The sequence below is a fragment of the Miniopterus natalensis genome, chromosome 9 (genome assembly GCF_054644295.1).
Source record: "Miniopterus natalensis isolate mMinNat1 chromosome 9, mMinNat1.hap1, whole genome shotgun sequence".
NCBI classification, from domain to species: domain Eukaryota; kingdom Metazoa; phylum Chordata; class Mammalia; order Chiroptera; family Miniopteridae; genus Miniopterus; species Miniopterus natalensis.
In genome coordinates, this window is record NC_142089.1 from 68450122 (window position 1) to 68466058 (window position 15937).

General features: G+C 44.0%; 1 protein-coding gene across 1 annotated transcript in view; it reads right to left on the bottom strand.

Moving 5' to 3' along the window:
- Positions 1-1112: 1112 nt before the first annotated feature.
- RNF182 (ring finger protein 182) overlaps positions 1113-15937 on the bottom strand; it is a 56028-nt gene continuing 41203 nt past the window's right edge. The window contains exon 3 of the mRNA XM_087820634.1: positions 1113-4270. Within this exon, the coding sequence (XP_087676760.1) occupies positions 3314-4054 (741 nt within the window). The 5' untranslated portion in view covers positions 4055-4270 and the 3' untranslated portion in view covers positions 1113-3313. The remainder of the gene's footprint in view (positions 4271-15937) is intronic.

Genomic DNA, 15937 nt, shown 5'->3' on the forward strand with positions numbered 1-15937 from the left:
TGAACTTATAAGGGAAGACTCAATACTAAGCCTTAGGTTTCTCACAGAGGAGTAAAAATTCATAAAGGGTTTGAGGCAGAGAGAAGTACACACATCAAAGGGGCAGAGATGCGGAAAACATAAAACTCAAGCTTGAAGGGCAATTGATTAAACTTTCTCAGGGATCTTACCTTTAAGGCTTTGAGGAAAGCTCTGGAATCAAACGTAGTGTTTCTGCAGGGTTTCCAAAGAATCAAGGCCAGTATTTATTTTTTACCAAGAAGAGTACACAAAAAGAACAAGTTTCAAAAAATGCAGAAACACGTGGGATTGTAGTTTACCCCCAAGGCACCACTTCTGTCCCCGTGGTCACAGAGCTCATATTTGTAACAGCTAAATCAGCTTGCCTATCTACACGGGTCCCTTTGGCTTCCACATCAACCTACTTGACACGTTAGGAAATTTCTTCCAACTCAGGGTGTCCTGAAGCCCAGTATCTGTGTACAAGCAGGCAAACGCCCATCATCGGAGGGCCTCGCAGCGGTGGGCACCGGCTCCCACTCAGGGCCCAGCCGGCACAGGGACCCGCGCTCCTTAACCTGAGTCTCTGCTGGTTTATGTACAGATTTTGGAAGTGAATGAAACTATAACTTTTGATTACTATGTGGTACCAATTCATTAATTATCATAAGCATATAACTACTACATAGTCTAAATTATTTCTGTTTTTCTTAAAAGTCGTCATATTCAGATATCAGGTAATTTCTAGAATTTGCCCAGACCATATGAGCTGAGTGACTCCCCGACCAAAATGGACTGTATTTTGGTGAGCAGTTAGGCAAAATCTGGACAACAAACTAAAACTGAAAAATGTACTCAACGAAGGTATTTCTGTTTCATCTTCCTTAATTTTTCTCCTCTGCTTTTTTTTTTTCTTATAAGTGTGAAAACCTTTTAGAAGTGGGATGGGTGAGATCAGCTTTGCAGGAAGGCTCTGAAATCTTCATGCATATGATAAAGGCAGTAGCTGAATCAATGCTTCTGGGACTTCATGTTTGCAGTGATCTAACATAAACAGAGGTCCAAAGTAACCATTAAATCCCAACCATGAGTCAGAGAAACCAAACTACTAGTTTGGAAATAATAACAATTTAATGGACAAACAAAACATCACAGTGAAGAAAATATTGACGCATTCTCCAAGTTCATTCAACAGCATAAAGAGCTTTTTGTTGCCATACATTTAAACTTTTTACAATGAAATCAACTTACTAGCAACTTAAAAAACAACAACAACAAAAAAACTATCACAATACACAGAGCGATACAGTTTAAAACTGCAGACATATTATACAAATAAGCAAAATGCATAGTACCCATGTCCAGAGCTTTCTAGAAAACTCATCCTATAACTCCCCAATTTATTTGATGTTACATTTCTAATATCAAATTTAACAACATTTTTTGTTCAGACAAAATGAACATTTTTTTAAAAAACCTTATAAATATATAAATCCAAACCACAAAACATCTCCTAACCATGTATTTACTCTAAGTACAAATGGACTTTAGGAATTTGCATTCACAATGCTATCTAAAGTAGATTTTATTAAATCATAAGGGTATTTAGCTGTATCTTGGAGCTTAAATTCATTGGACCATATCCCACTTACCTTGGGCGTACGCTGTCTCAAAGGTAATAGTTATATAACTGAAATCAAACTACCATTCTAGAAATAAGTGTCAATTTCTCCTGAATAAAGAGTTTGGAACTGTCCACTGTAACTATATCACACAACAAATGTTTCATCACAAACAAGCTAAAGTTGTCTCAGTAATACCCCTTTTCTAACAGTTATAAATATTTTAATGTTAATCATCAGTAATGAGTTTTAGGGACTAAAAAGCTTTTTGTTGTCTAGTTTCTGTGGACATTCTATTCCTTCGAACCTAAAATACGCTAAACAATTTCTGCTCATAAATATATACATTCAACTTCCCCTACAGCATGGAAAGGAGTTCATCAATTCAAGTCACATAGCTTATATTTTACTTGAAATAAATTGTGTAAGAAATTGAATCCATTCTAAAACAGACTCTGCCACCTTCATTTTACCTCCCTGCCAGGTCTCTGGAGCAGGGCCCCAGCGCACTGTCTCTTGCCCACCCTTTCTTTCGCCTGCCTGCTGCAGCCTTGGCGGAGACCGAAGCCGTGATATTCTGGCTACCTCGGTAGAGTGCGGCAAACCATTCAGGTTCTCAGTGTGTCACGCTGTGAACCAGAACATCTCGCTCACTCTCTGTGTTTCCACTGTCACAATCTACCCCCAAAGGGTTACAGGGTTAAGTTAAATAAGTCAACAATAGGGTTTAAAATATAATGGGGAATTAAAAAAAAATTCTCATAAACTTATAGCAAGCAATTTAGATGAAACCTCTCAGGGCAAGGGATGGGGCTAATTGAACAATGTGGTTTTAAGAAAAAGCCAAGCTGAAACATTTTCAGGAAAGACGCAAATGAAGGCTTCCATGAACAATAACTGCTCTGTGAGAATTCCAGAGACTTCGGAGGAGAGAGGAAATAAATATGGGGGAAGGGTGTGTCTCAAAGACAAGTGGCCATATTGTCATGAAGTTTATTTTCATGCAAACAGCTTAATGTTTTTAATTCTCTTTAGTATTGTGGCAAAACAAATATTTAATTAAAACCACACAAGGGAATGAGGCCTGGTTTCCTCTGGACAAGGGAGCACGTGCAAGGGGAACAAGGGCCTCAGCTGGGACAGCAGCCCACGCACAGCAGCACTGACTTCTAAGAGAAGCAGCGGAAGGGGGCTCAGGGGAGCGCCAACGGCAGAGCTGTCGCGGGTGCACACGTTTCGGGTGGATGTGTCTTGGAACAGCTCTCCTCTGGCGTGCATCCTCTATCACAGATCACTGACGATGATGAGAAGCGGAAGGTCATTCCTAACCTTCCATGCAGGCTCTACTGTAGCCTAACAATTCTGCCCCCCCCCCCCCCCCCTTAGTGTCTGTCTAGCAGGGCTGAGGGAAATCCTGCCCTTTCTCTGGGAAGACTGGTGCAAAGAGCTCCATGAAGGCTTAGCTTACGCATTTTTGCTTCTCTGCTAACACCTAACTAGAAATGGACACCTGTATCCAGCACACAGGAAAACCAACTGCGTCGACACCTGATGGAAAATGGACCACAGACGTAGGGCCAATGGCTTAGAACGTGTCATGAACGCTAATCACGGAGAACGTAAAATATAAGATAAATTGCCTAACTTTGAAACATGGCAATGTGTGTCAAGTTTCTTAGTTTGCATATCGATTAAGAAGGTGCCATACAGTCTAGAAATTCATGGCACACACACTGGCAAAAACCATACACCATCAGAATAACCAGGCTTGAAGGGACAAGGCTAACAAAGATGACCCCAAGGGTGACCTTCTTAGAGACCAGCAAGTAGATCCCTAAGGGTAAGGAGCTGAAGTAGAGCAAACCTAGCAACCAAACCAACACCCGGATGGACGTCTGAAACAGCAGGGAGGTACAGTTCCACACGGTCCAGTTGTGTGACACAGTGGTAACAGAGTCGAAGCTTGTAGGCCTGTAAAATTCCACCACGGGAGTGGAGCTCAGGGACGGAGAGCTCTCTCTCTGCACCTCCATGATGGTTATAACCAGACAGTTGGAGGAAGTGTGAGAAGGACTGACGAGAGAGGCCAGCCTCTTGGGGGTCAGCAGCAGCTCGGTGGGGTTTTCCGGCAGGCACTTCTTGCCTTTGCCCCCACAAGTCAAGTTCACGAGGATGTTGTTGTCATCGGGCAGGCTACTGACTTCATCATCTGGCAGGCATGTCTCAAACCTGCAGAAGGGACAGACGATGACACCTTGGGGGGAGTCCCCGAAGTCTATGATCTTATAGAGGCATTTGGCACAAACCCTGTGACAACACTCCAGCACTTTGGGTTTCCTCTGCTTCAGATTGTATCGATTATAGCAGATCTTACACTCGAGCTCGTCCGAGACCTGAGACTCTGCAGCGTCTTCTGGCGGCTGACTAGCCATCTTGAATTATACGGGCAATCTTTGGCCCGATGTGTCTTGTTGGAGAAAGACTTCGATGAAGGTGTCCCTCTGAATGTCACATCATCGAAATCAGGCAGAGATGCACAAAGGCAGGAAAAGTAGTGACAGAAACAAGAAATCTTCCAGGCATTTCAGCTTCCACATAGAACTCTCTGTCTCAAAGGCATATTTGAAAAGGCCACATGGGTGGGGAGTCTGCAAAGGAAAAAAGAGAGTTTAATATAGTGAAGGTTCTACTGAAAAGTGCTGTTTGGAATTTTCTGAACTTCAACGATTAGAAGCAGTAAACGTAAAAGGTTAAATTCCCTTCAACTTTTGACACATTTCTGCCTCTGGGACAGAAAAGCGTTATCTCCATGCTGAGCTTCTCAGTCCACAAATATGATCATAAAGAAGGAATTAACTCACCCCTTCCACCATGTGAGGATACAACTAAAAGTCTGCAACCTGGAAAAGGGCCCTCACCCAACCCTGCTGGCACCCTGATTTTGGACTTTTAACCTCTAGAACTGTGAGCAATAAGCTTTTCTTGTTTGTAAGCAAAAAAAGAGAGAAGGAATTAAGAATCTTAATGGTGTAAAATACACTCCAGAGCACTGTGCGTACAGCTAGATACAGGGGTTTTCTCTCTGAAACTTGTAACAAAGTCTGGCATCTTTGGAAATAGAATGGGACGCATATCAGAAGTACATACATTTGTCATCAAATTCGATTCACTACAGACTAACTGAAAGTGTCCTTGGTGTAAATACCAGTCATCTAAACACCCTCAACAGTGCTCAGGAACACACAAAAGAAGAGAAACCTTAAGGACAAATGATTAAAATGCATTTTCAGAAAGTACTTTGATAGAGATGACAGCATATTTAAATGCAGTAGACTGTTCTCACCTTCCCAGTGAAAAGAAATCCGTTATAAATGCCTTTACCATTTGATACGCAATTTCAAACTTTTTGTCTCAATACTAGTCTGAAGAGCCATAGCTGTTCATACACATCCACTCAAGGAAGAGTGAAGCGCATGACACTTGGCATAAGCACTATAAACATGCCAAGTCTAAGGCCCAAGAAAGGGGAGTGGGCACAATAGCCATGCACAGTCATGTCTGCAGACATGAAGAGCCCCGCACGCGTGGCTATCGAGAAGCACTCAGGGTGTGCCCACCTGCCTGCCGCATCGCATGAAAACTCGCTTTCTCTCGTGAACAGAAAGCAAAACACCACCTGTCTTTAATGTCGGCCTGTGGTTGCTTTGGACAAATGGCTGAGGCCCATTTCATGTGCAGTTAGTTCTCAACTATTAGTACCGATAGAAGGGAGAGACAATACGGGAAATGTCCAAATGATTTTTATTTTGCTTTAATATATGTGATTTTGGTAGTAGATTTGTATTAAATTATGTTTTGCTTGGAAAAAATATACAAATGTATTTGAATTTCCGAGCGCCCCGCCCCCCAAGCAATAATAGCAATAATAACTGCCATAACAGTCCCGAGAAAGAGTGCAACTATGCTGTAATTTAAAATTTCCTGCGGGTCATACTGCCTTAACAGAGAAGAGGCAGTGGGTAGCTAAACTGGGATAATTTCTGAGATCATGAGTAGCTGGCAGATGAGTACATATTACCTTCCTTTTTACTCATGACTTTAACTGAATTTTTAATTGACCATATAATATAAGAATGTAGAATATAATGGATATCAGTGGCAAGATGTTCTTGGTGGGAAAAGACAGTCAATAAACAGAACCTGACATCAGCCAAAACGCGTACGTAGGATTTTTAGAAAATAAAGTTTGCTGTATATAAGTGCGTGTATTTCATAATCACTACCATAAGCAAATGACTGCGAATCCACTCTCACACACTCACAGGATACACAGACACAAGCATCAGCTCCTGGATCTCCTTCCCTCTGGGTGCCCTAAATATTTACTTCATTTCTGATCCTGATCCTGTTCAGAATACACGTGCCCTCGTCACTGTAAAACATGACTTTCTCTCGCCCACAGTTTCACAGAGCTGGCTCTTTATTGTCCTGTGGGGTGAACAGCTCCAGGGTGATCAAGGACGGGTTGCTCTATCGCTGGCACCACATCCGGTCCTAGCTGCCTTCACAGGACGGTCCCTCCTCCTGGGCAGGCCTCTGGTGATCTGCTTACTGGACGGCTCCCACTCCCTCAGTCCTCCAAGCAGCCACGCAAAGGCCCATCCGCACTGAACAGGCTGAGCTCTCTCCGCGCAGCCTCATGCCCTCTGGATCACGGGCACCCTGAAGTCGACGGTAGCAGCAGAATTCCCAGCACTGATTGCCTCTATTGCCATCAAAGGGACAGATGTGTGCGAAGTTGTGCGAGAAAGAACAAAAAGTATATAAACACACACATAATGACACCAGGAAGAGAGAGAACAAAGTATTCAATGGGGATAAATAAGCAAAATTACATCTAAAAAGCACAGAAAGCCAAAATATACATACAGAAACACCAGCAAAAGGTTTTTGTGTAAGAAAACTAGATCCCCATCTTCTACCACTCACGAAAATTAACTCAAAATGGACTAAAGACTTAAATGTAAGTCTCCTAAAAGAAAACACAGGGAAAAAAGCTCCTTGATGTGGGCCTTGGCAATGATTTTTTTGGATGTGACACCTAAAAGCACAAGCAATAAAACCCAAATAAACAAGTGGGACTTCATCAAACTTAAAATGCTTCTGCACAGCCAGGGAATGATTAGCAAAATAAAAACATAACTTATGGAATGGAGAAAAAATGTTTGCAAAACATATATCTGATCAGGGGTTAGTATCTGAAATATATAAAGAACTCATACAACTCAATAGCAAAAACACACACACACAAATAATTCAATTTTAAAATGGGCAAAGGACCTGAACAGACATTTTCCCAAAGAAGGTAATATGAGTGGTCAGCAGGTACATGAAAAGGTGCTCAACATCACTAATCATAAAACGCAAATCAAACCCACAATGAGGCATCACCTAATGCCTGTTAGAATAGCTGTGATAGAAAAGACAAGAGACGGCAAATGCTGGTGAGGTGGGGATGAAAGGGAACCCTTGTGCACTGTTGTGAGATTGTAAGTTGGTACAGTCTCTATAGAAGAGTATGGAAGCTTCCTCAAAAAATGAAAAAGAGAACTACCACATGGTCCAGCCATCCCACTTCTGGGAATATATCCGAAGGAAATGAAAACACAATGTCAAAGAGATACCTGCACTCCAAGGTTCACAGCAGCATTACTTACAAAGGCCAAGGCATGGAAACCACTCAAGTGTTTGTCAACGGATGAATGGATAAAGATGTGATAAATACACACACATACACACACAATGGAATATTATGCAGCCATGAAAAAAAAATCTTGTCCTTTTTGGCAACATGGATGAACTTTTAAGGCATCATGCTATAGTGAAATAAGTCAGGCATAAGTTTGATCTCATATGTGGAATCTAAACAAAAACACACATAGAAAATGAGATCTAAAGATTACATTTCTGGTTACCAGGAGTGGGGGGTGGGGGAGCAGGAAATTGGATGAAGGTGGTCAAAAGTGCAAACTTCCAGTTATAAGATAAATAAGTACCAGGGATGTAGCGTACAACATGGCTATAGCTAACACTGCTGTATGGTGTATTTGAAAGTTGTTGAGAGAGTAAATCCTAGAGGTTCTCATCACAAGGAAAAGCATCTTCTTTCTTTCTCTTTTTTTGTTTTGTTAACCCCCACCCAAGGATATTTTTTCCATTGCTTTTCAGAGAGAGGAGAAGGGATGGGGGAGAGAAACATCGATGTGAGAGAGACACATTGACTGGTTGCCTCCCGTATGTGCCCCGACCAGGGGCAGGGAGCCAATCCGCAACCCAGGTACATGCCCTTGACAGGGAATCAAACCTGAGACCCTTTGGTACGTGGGCCAACCCTCTAACCCCTGAGCCACACAGGCCAAGGTTTCTTTTTTCTTTTTTTGTATCTGTATCAGATAATGAATGTTAACTAAACTTATTATGGGTTGTAATCATTTTAATCATTTCACAATAAATGTAAGTCAAGCCTAGCTGGTGTGGCTCAGTGGTTGAGCATCGACCCAGGAGACTGTGGTTCGATTCCCGGTCAGGGCACATGCCCAGGTTGTGGGCTCGATCCCCAGAAGGGGGATGTGCAGGAGGCAGCTGATCAATGACTCTCTCATCATTGATGCTTCTCTCTCTCCCTCTCCCCTCCTCTCTCTGAAATCAATAAAAACATTATTTTTTTAAATGTAAGTCAAATAATTGTGCTGTATACCTTAAACTTACACAGTGCTATTACATCCCAATACAACTGGGAAAATGAAAATTTTTAAAAGGCTTAATTGTATCTGAGAATACACGATGCTGTCAGTTGGTCACAAGAATACTTTCTACACCAAGCTTCCAACCATTAGAAGAGTGGCAAGAATGTTTTATGCTGGGCTGGCCACAATTTCTAGTTTATCATTCAGTGAACACAAATTACTTGCTTAGATGACATTGAGCTATTACTTGAAACAAAGCTTTCCTTCATCACAGGAACACTCTGTTAGACCTTGGAATATGTTGATATAGTATTAAATAATCATAATGTTCATATATATACAATTCATATGGAGGCTTCCCGGCAACAAAGAAAGAAAATGCCAAATGTTCAAATATACAATAAGAAAGATACCTACTTTAATTCTAAGGTCAATTCTAGAAAACCCCCGCATGAGCCTGACACACACCAGCAATTCCTGCCTCTGAGAGGCACTTCTGGGCGGGGCTGGCCAACAGCTGCAGCAGCACAGGTGCCCCTCCTGCAGCGGCTGACGCAGCCTGCGGATCGTCCCTCGGAAGCTGGGTCCCAACTGCTAGGGTTCTCAGTAAGTACTTCATCTGCCTCATTATGACGCCAAGGTCCCTCAAAGAACTCCAGCAAGAACCTAAACTCTGTAACTTTATAGGGCTACGATGGGTCGGAGTTGTTGCGCGGTCCTCAGGAAGAGACGCCTTCCGGCCTGTGCCCACCCTACCTTCGCCCCACAACCGTGGACAACGATGACGACAGCCAGGCCCTGGAGAGCACAGACTGTGCGACTTCATTTCCAGAAAGACGCAAAGCTAAGCTGCAGTGGGCGTGCGAGTTTAAATAGAAACAAAAAGGAAGAGCCAGGAAGTGATCAGATAGAGTCAGGACAGCCGCCGCCGCTGAGGGGACTGTGCCGAGGGGACTGGGCTGGGGGACTGTGCTGAGGGGACTGGGCCGAGGGGACTGGGCCGAGGGGACTGGGCCGGGGGACTGTGCGGAGGGGACTGGGCTGGGGGGACTGTGCTGAGGGGACTGGGCCGAGGGGACTGTGCGGAGGGGACTGGGCTGGGGGGACTGTGCTGAGGGGACTGGGCTGGGGGTACTGTGCTGAGGGGACTGGGCCGAGGGGACTGGGCCGGGGGACTGTGCTGGGGGACTGTGCTGGGGGACTGGGCCGAGGGGACTGTGCGGAGGGGACTGGGCTGGGGGGACTGTGCCAAGGGGACTGGGCTGGGGGACTGGGCCGAGGGGACTGGGCCGAGGGGACTGGGCCGGGGGACTGTGCTGGGGGACTGTGCCGAGGGGACTGTGCGGAGGGGACTGGGCTGGGGGGACTGTGCCAAGGGGACTGTGCCGAGGGGACTGGGCTGGGGGGACTGTGCTGAGGGGACTGGGCCGAGGGGACTGGGCTGGGGGACTGGGCCGGGGGGACTGGGCTGAGGGGACTGTGCTGAGGGGACTGGGCCGAGGGGACTGGGCCGAGGGGACTGGGCCGGGGGACTGTGCTGGGGGACTGTGCCGAGGGGACTGTGCGGAGGGGACTGTGCGGAGGGGACTGGGCTGGGGGGACTGTGCCGAGGGGACTGTGCCGAGGGGACTGGGCTAGGGGGACTGTGCTGAGGGGACTGGGCCGAGGGGACTGGGCTGGGGGACTGTGCGGAGGGGACTGGGCTGGGGGACTGGGCTGAGGGGACTGGGCTGGGGGGACTGGGCTGGGGGGACTGGGCCGGGGGGACTGGGCTGAGGGGACTGGGCTGGGGGGACTGGGCTGAGGGGACTGTGCTGAGGGGACTGGGCCGAGGGGACTGGGCTGGGGGACTGTGCTGGGGGGACTGGGCTGGGGGACTGGGCTGGGGGGACTGTGCCGAGGGGACTGGGCTGGGGGGACTGGGCCGAGGGGACTGGGCCGAGGGGACTGGGCTGGGGGGACTGGGCTGGGGGGACTGTGCAGAGGGGACTGGGCTGGGGGACTGGGCTGGGGGACTGTGCGGAGGGGACTGGGCTGGGGGACTGTGCGGAAGGGACTGGGCTGGGGGGACTGTGCGGAGGGGACTGGGCTGGGGGACTGGGCTGGGGGACTGTGCGGAGGGGACTGGGCTGGGGGGACTGTGCTGAGGGGACTGTGCCGAGGGGACTGTGTGGAGGGGACTGGGCTGGGGGACTGTGCAGAGGGGACTGTGCTAAGGGGACTGTGCTGGGGGGACTGTGCTGGGGGACTGTGCCGAGGGGACTGTGCCGAGGGGACTGTGCGGAGGGGACTGTGCCGGGGGGACTGTGCCGAGGGGACTGGGCTGGGGTGACTGTGCTGAGGGGACTGTGCCAAGGGGACTGGGCTGGGGGACTGTGCCGAGGGGACTGTGCCGAGGGGACTGTGCTGGGGGAGAGCGTGGACGGCTGCGCTGCAGGGAGGCCGGGAGGCTCTGCCGCCTGCCCTGGGTGGGGCCCGCGTGTTCACGTTGTGCTTCACCATCGGGCAGTGTACTCTGTACTAGTTTATCTTCCACAGCAACAAGTCTGAAAAAAAGCTGTGGCTAAATACGTCAGCTATTTGATAGCCCAGATTGTCCTGTCAATGGATATTTAGATCAACTTATTATTTTCTTCTTCTGTGACCTGTAAGCTCCTTAGTTTTTTTCACAAGATTGAAATGTGAGTCATCCATTTATCACCTAAATATCCAGGCATTACAATATTACAAGAGATGAAATCTTTGAGATGAGCAAGTCTGGAGTATTCCTTGATAAAAACAACTGCTGAAAGTATGCCTCACCAGGTGCAGGGGGAAGCGTCCAGCACACTAAAGCTGCCTCAGAAGCCAAATATGCGACGATGTGAGGTGACGGTTGTGTTATCTAATCTAATGGTGGTGATCACTTTGCAATATATACATGTATCCAATCATGTTACTTTAAACTTACATAACGTTACGTGTCAATCATATCTTAATAAAGCTGGGAAAACAAATACAAAAGCTTTTCTTTTACTAGAAAAATATATCACATTCAAATGTATGAAGCTAGTATTCCTTATTCATCACTTAAGTCTTTAATCCTATCATAAATGATCTACAAGGATAAGGATATACAAATGGATAATTACCTATCATAATTCTCAAAAACCAACATAAACTGCTGCACAAATGTCTATTTTCACCGCCCTAAATGTACAGTACTTACTATTTGACTCAAATTCACTTCCTCCACAACTCAATCCTTTTGATGTTGATGTTAACTTGGCTCCTACAGGATCTGAAGCCAAGCGCCTCCCGTGCGCGCCTGTGGTCCTGCCTGCCTGGGGCCCGTCCTTCTGCGTCAGGCCGCACTGCTCCCTTCCAGCGGCTCCGCTTGTTTGGGGGAGTTCCCCACGCGCTCACATTATGTGACCCTGGTTGGCCTGCAAGCGCCATCGCTGCACTGTAACTCCCTTCTCTCGGAAGGTGTGGATCTGTGACCCAGCCCTGAGGATCAGTCTGGGGGCATGTGACTCAAACCAGGCCTGTCGGTGCTCCTTCCCGGCTTTTTTTATTTCAAGCTAGAGGACGAGGGAACATACCAGAAGCCAGGGGAGGGAACACAGAATCAGAAAGAAAAAAAAAAAAAAAAGAGATGTATCAAGGAACTGGCCACACCACCCAGAGAGAGAAAAAAGCCAAAAATAAAAAGAGAAGTAAAGGAAAGCAAGAGGCAGAGACACAGACAGCGGCAACAGACAGACCTAATGAGGGCTGCACTGGGCTTCTGGGTCTAACTGCTCAGGAAGGCTCCCGGGGGCCCATAAATCTCCGTTTTTGCTTATGCTAGTTTTTGGTTGGATTTCTGCTACTTACAACACAAAGAGTCATGATACAATTACCATTTTGAGAATTTACTGTTTTTAGATCCAGGTTCCCACTTAGTAGTCAAGTAGGAATCGTGAATAATTAAAAAAACAAAAAAACAAAGCCAATAGGAATTCTTTAAAGTGTCATTTGCACGTGTGTGCTGCACATGCACGTGCCCACAATATACACACAAATGTATATACATAAATATACAAAAGTCGTCATGCATATTGTTGTTTCTTTATTAATGGTCTCTGTGTGTTTTCTCTTTTATTTGGTTAATTTCTCTTCACTTTCCTCCACCCTCATCAGCCCGAGTGCCACCCCTTTCCCCCCCAGTAACCCATATTAACTACCTGGTATATTTTCTTCCATATATATTTCTATGTGCATTTATTTAGCCAGGTACACATAACTGTAAAGATACATATAAAACACACCTTTTCCCGTTGTTGTTTTCTAACTACTATAGCATGCCCAGTTTTCTGCATCTTGCTTTTCCCATTCAATAAATGGCTCATGAAAATCTTTCAATTCAATTGATAGGGCCCTAAATTCCTTTCTAAATGGCTGCATAATATTTCACCATTTGGATATAGCCAACCATTCCTCTCTTGGTAAATATTCGCTTATCTCTACTTTTCCCCCTTACACATTACGGCAGAACACAACCTTGTAATACAAATACATATCCTTACATACAGGTGTTTTTGTTTCTTTAAGAGAACAGGGAACAGAATTCCTGGGTCAGACAGTATTACTTCTAACGTGTTGCTGGATTGCTTTCCAACAGACTATATATAACACATACAGCAACCAGTACTATTCCCCCTAACAACAACAGATATATCAACAGGTAGATCAGCAACAGATATGGATCATTGAGTTTGAGAGTCTTATTTGTTAGCCTTCTGCACTTGCTCTTCTCTGAACTATGTCTTATTCTTATTCTATTGGGTTTTTGGGCCTTTCTAGTCAATTTGTAAATGTTCTTTGTCATTACAGATACTAAACTCTGTCCTCTGTATTGCAAACACTTCTCCCAAAATTTACTACTTACTGGCTTTGCTTAATATCCTTTGAAATACAAAAGATTTTACTTTTTGTAGTCATATGTTTAGTTTCTGAGATTCTAATCTTAGTTAATACTGCTCTTAATATTATACATATTATTTTCTTATAAAATTTGTCCTGCTTTATTTTTTACTTTATTTTTTATTTTTATATGTAAGATAAAATTCTAATTTTATTTTCGTCTAGGCAAACAGCCACCTGTGCCAATCCCATTTGTTAAATAATTATTTTCTGATTAAAATATAATCTTTGTCATATTTAAAGCTTCCTGCATTCTGAGATCTATTTCAGGTTTTATATTGTACTCTACTGATTAATTTGTCAGACATCTGCCTTGACCTTAATAATCTGAATACCAAGGCTTTTTAGTAAATTCTGATACCTGGTAACTCTCCCCTTAGTAGTCTTTTTTATTAATTCATTCAACTATTTATTAAGTGTCTACTATTTCCAGACACAGTTACAGGTGCTGAGGATGCGAGAGTGAGCCAAATCCCTTCCTTCATGGAGTTTACATTCCAGGGGTTTGGAGGGAAGCAGTGCAGAAATTCGTTTCTCGGCTATTAGTGGCACTTACCTGTTATAAACTTTCAGATAACTTTATCAAATTGATTTTAAAAAATGCTGGGATTGGTACTGGAAGTGCATCAAATGTATACTTCAATATTAAGACTTCCAATCCAAGAACACAGTATGTCCCATTTGTTAAAACCTTCCTTTATGTTCTTCAATAAGACATTTTCATTTCCTCCACGTCACATGCCTCTCCTTTAAATTTCTTCTTTAGTATTTGTTTTCTTCACTATTGTAATTTCTTCCTGCTTTTCATTTCTAAGGGCCTATTGCTATTACAGGGTGGGTGGTTTTGTTTGTTTATTTTGAACCCAGCCACTTACCAAATTCCCTTATTCATTCTAATAGGTTTCACTGGGAGTCTCTTGGATTGTAAGATACGTAATCATATAATTAGGAAAAACAGAGATAGTTTAAATTTGTCTTTTCCAATATTTAGTCTAGTTATTTCATTTCTCTCATCTTACTGAATTCACTAGAAACTCTGAAACAAGGTTAAATAATAATTCCCAAAGACTATAAGCTCCAGCCGGCCGGTGTGGCTCAGTGGTTGAGCATCCACCCATGAATCAGGAGGTCGTGGTTCGATTCCCGGTCAGGGCACATGCCCGGGTTGTGGGCTTGATCCCCAGTGGGAGGCGTGGAGGCAGCCCATCGAAGTTTCTCTCATTGATGTTTCTATATCTCTATCCCTCTCCCTTCTTCTCTCTCTAAAATCAATAAAAACCTACTTTTTTAAAAAAGAATATAAGCTCCACAAGTCACAGCTTTTTGTCTTCCTTTTTCATTCCTCAGGACATAGAACAATACCCTGGCCCAAAGAGATACTGAAAATATATCTGTTAAATGAATGACTGCATAGTGATAGCAAGGCTGCTTAGTTTCTGATGTGATTTTATTGTGTTTTGCTGTTTAGGACGATACTCGGTTTTGGTAAATGGTCTATTAGTTTCCATTCTTTTTGTTCTTAATTTATGCTTTTTATTAGTAGTGCTATACATTGTCTTAAATGCTTTTTCAGCATCTACTGATGTGATCATATGATTTTCTATCTTTAATATGATTGTGTGAGGGACTGTACTGATAGATTTTCTCTCTTGTTCCTGGAATAAAACTTACCTGGTCATAGCTGGGTCCTCAAATACACCGATGGGCTCTATCCGCTAATATTTTATTTAGAGTGTTTGCCTCTACAGTCAACATTAAATTGGTCTCCTTGCTTGTTTTGTACTCTATTGGGCTTTGTAGTTAAACGTATGCCTATTTTACAAATGAAGTAGGAGCTTTTCACAATCTTCGGGGTCAGTTTAAGTAATAATACAATTATTTGTTTTTCAAAGGTTACATAAAACTCGGTTATAACTCCGTATGATCCCACTGCCTTTTTAAAAGGTAGATCTTTAACCACTTTTTCAATCTACTCAAGTTTTCCACTTCTTCCTAGATCAAATTTGGACATTTAGGTTTGGCCAGGAAATGATCCATTTCTTCAGGTTTTCCAAAGCCTTTGCCATAAAGCGGAATGCAGTCATCTTTCTATCTTCTTTGAATCACTCCTGCATCTCTGACTATGTCTTTTTTTCATTTCTAGTCTTGTAAATTTTTTGCTGTTTGAATTTCCTAATCAGACATATAAATCTTATTCTGCTTTACTATTTCAAAGAACCAGCTATTACAGGTCTCTATCCTTCTACAATCTTGTTTCATTAGCTTCAGCTTTCATCTTGATTATTTCTTCTTTCTAATGTATTTTAGTTTGCTCTGTCCCTTTTTTCTCATTTCATAAGAGTACACTGTGTCTTTATTCTTTTTTCTTTTAAATATGTCTTTACTAATTTCAGAGAGAAGAAAGGAGAGGGAGAGAGAAATATCAATGATGAGAGTCATTGATCGGCTGCCTCCTGCACGCCCCCGACTGGGGATCGAGCCCGCAACCCGGCCATGTGCCCTGACTGGGAATTGAACCGCCATCTCCTGGATCCTAGGTGGATGCTCAACCACCTAGCCACACTTGGCCAGGCTGTCTTTATTCTTAAATAATGAAAATATCTAAAAGCTGCAAAATTTGCA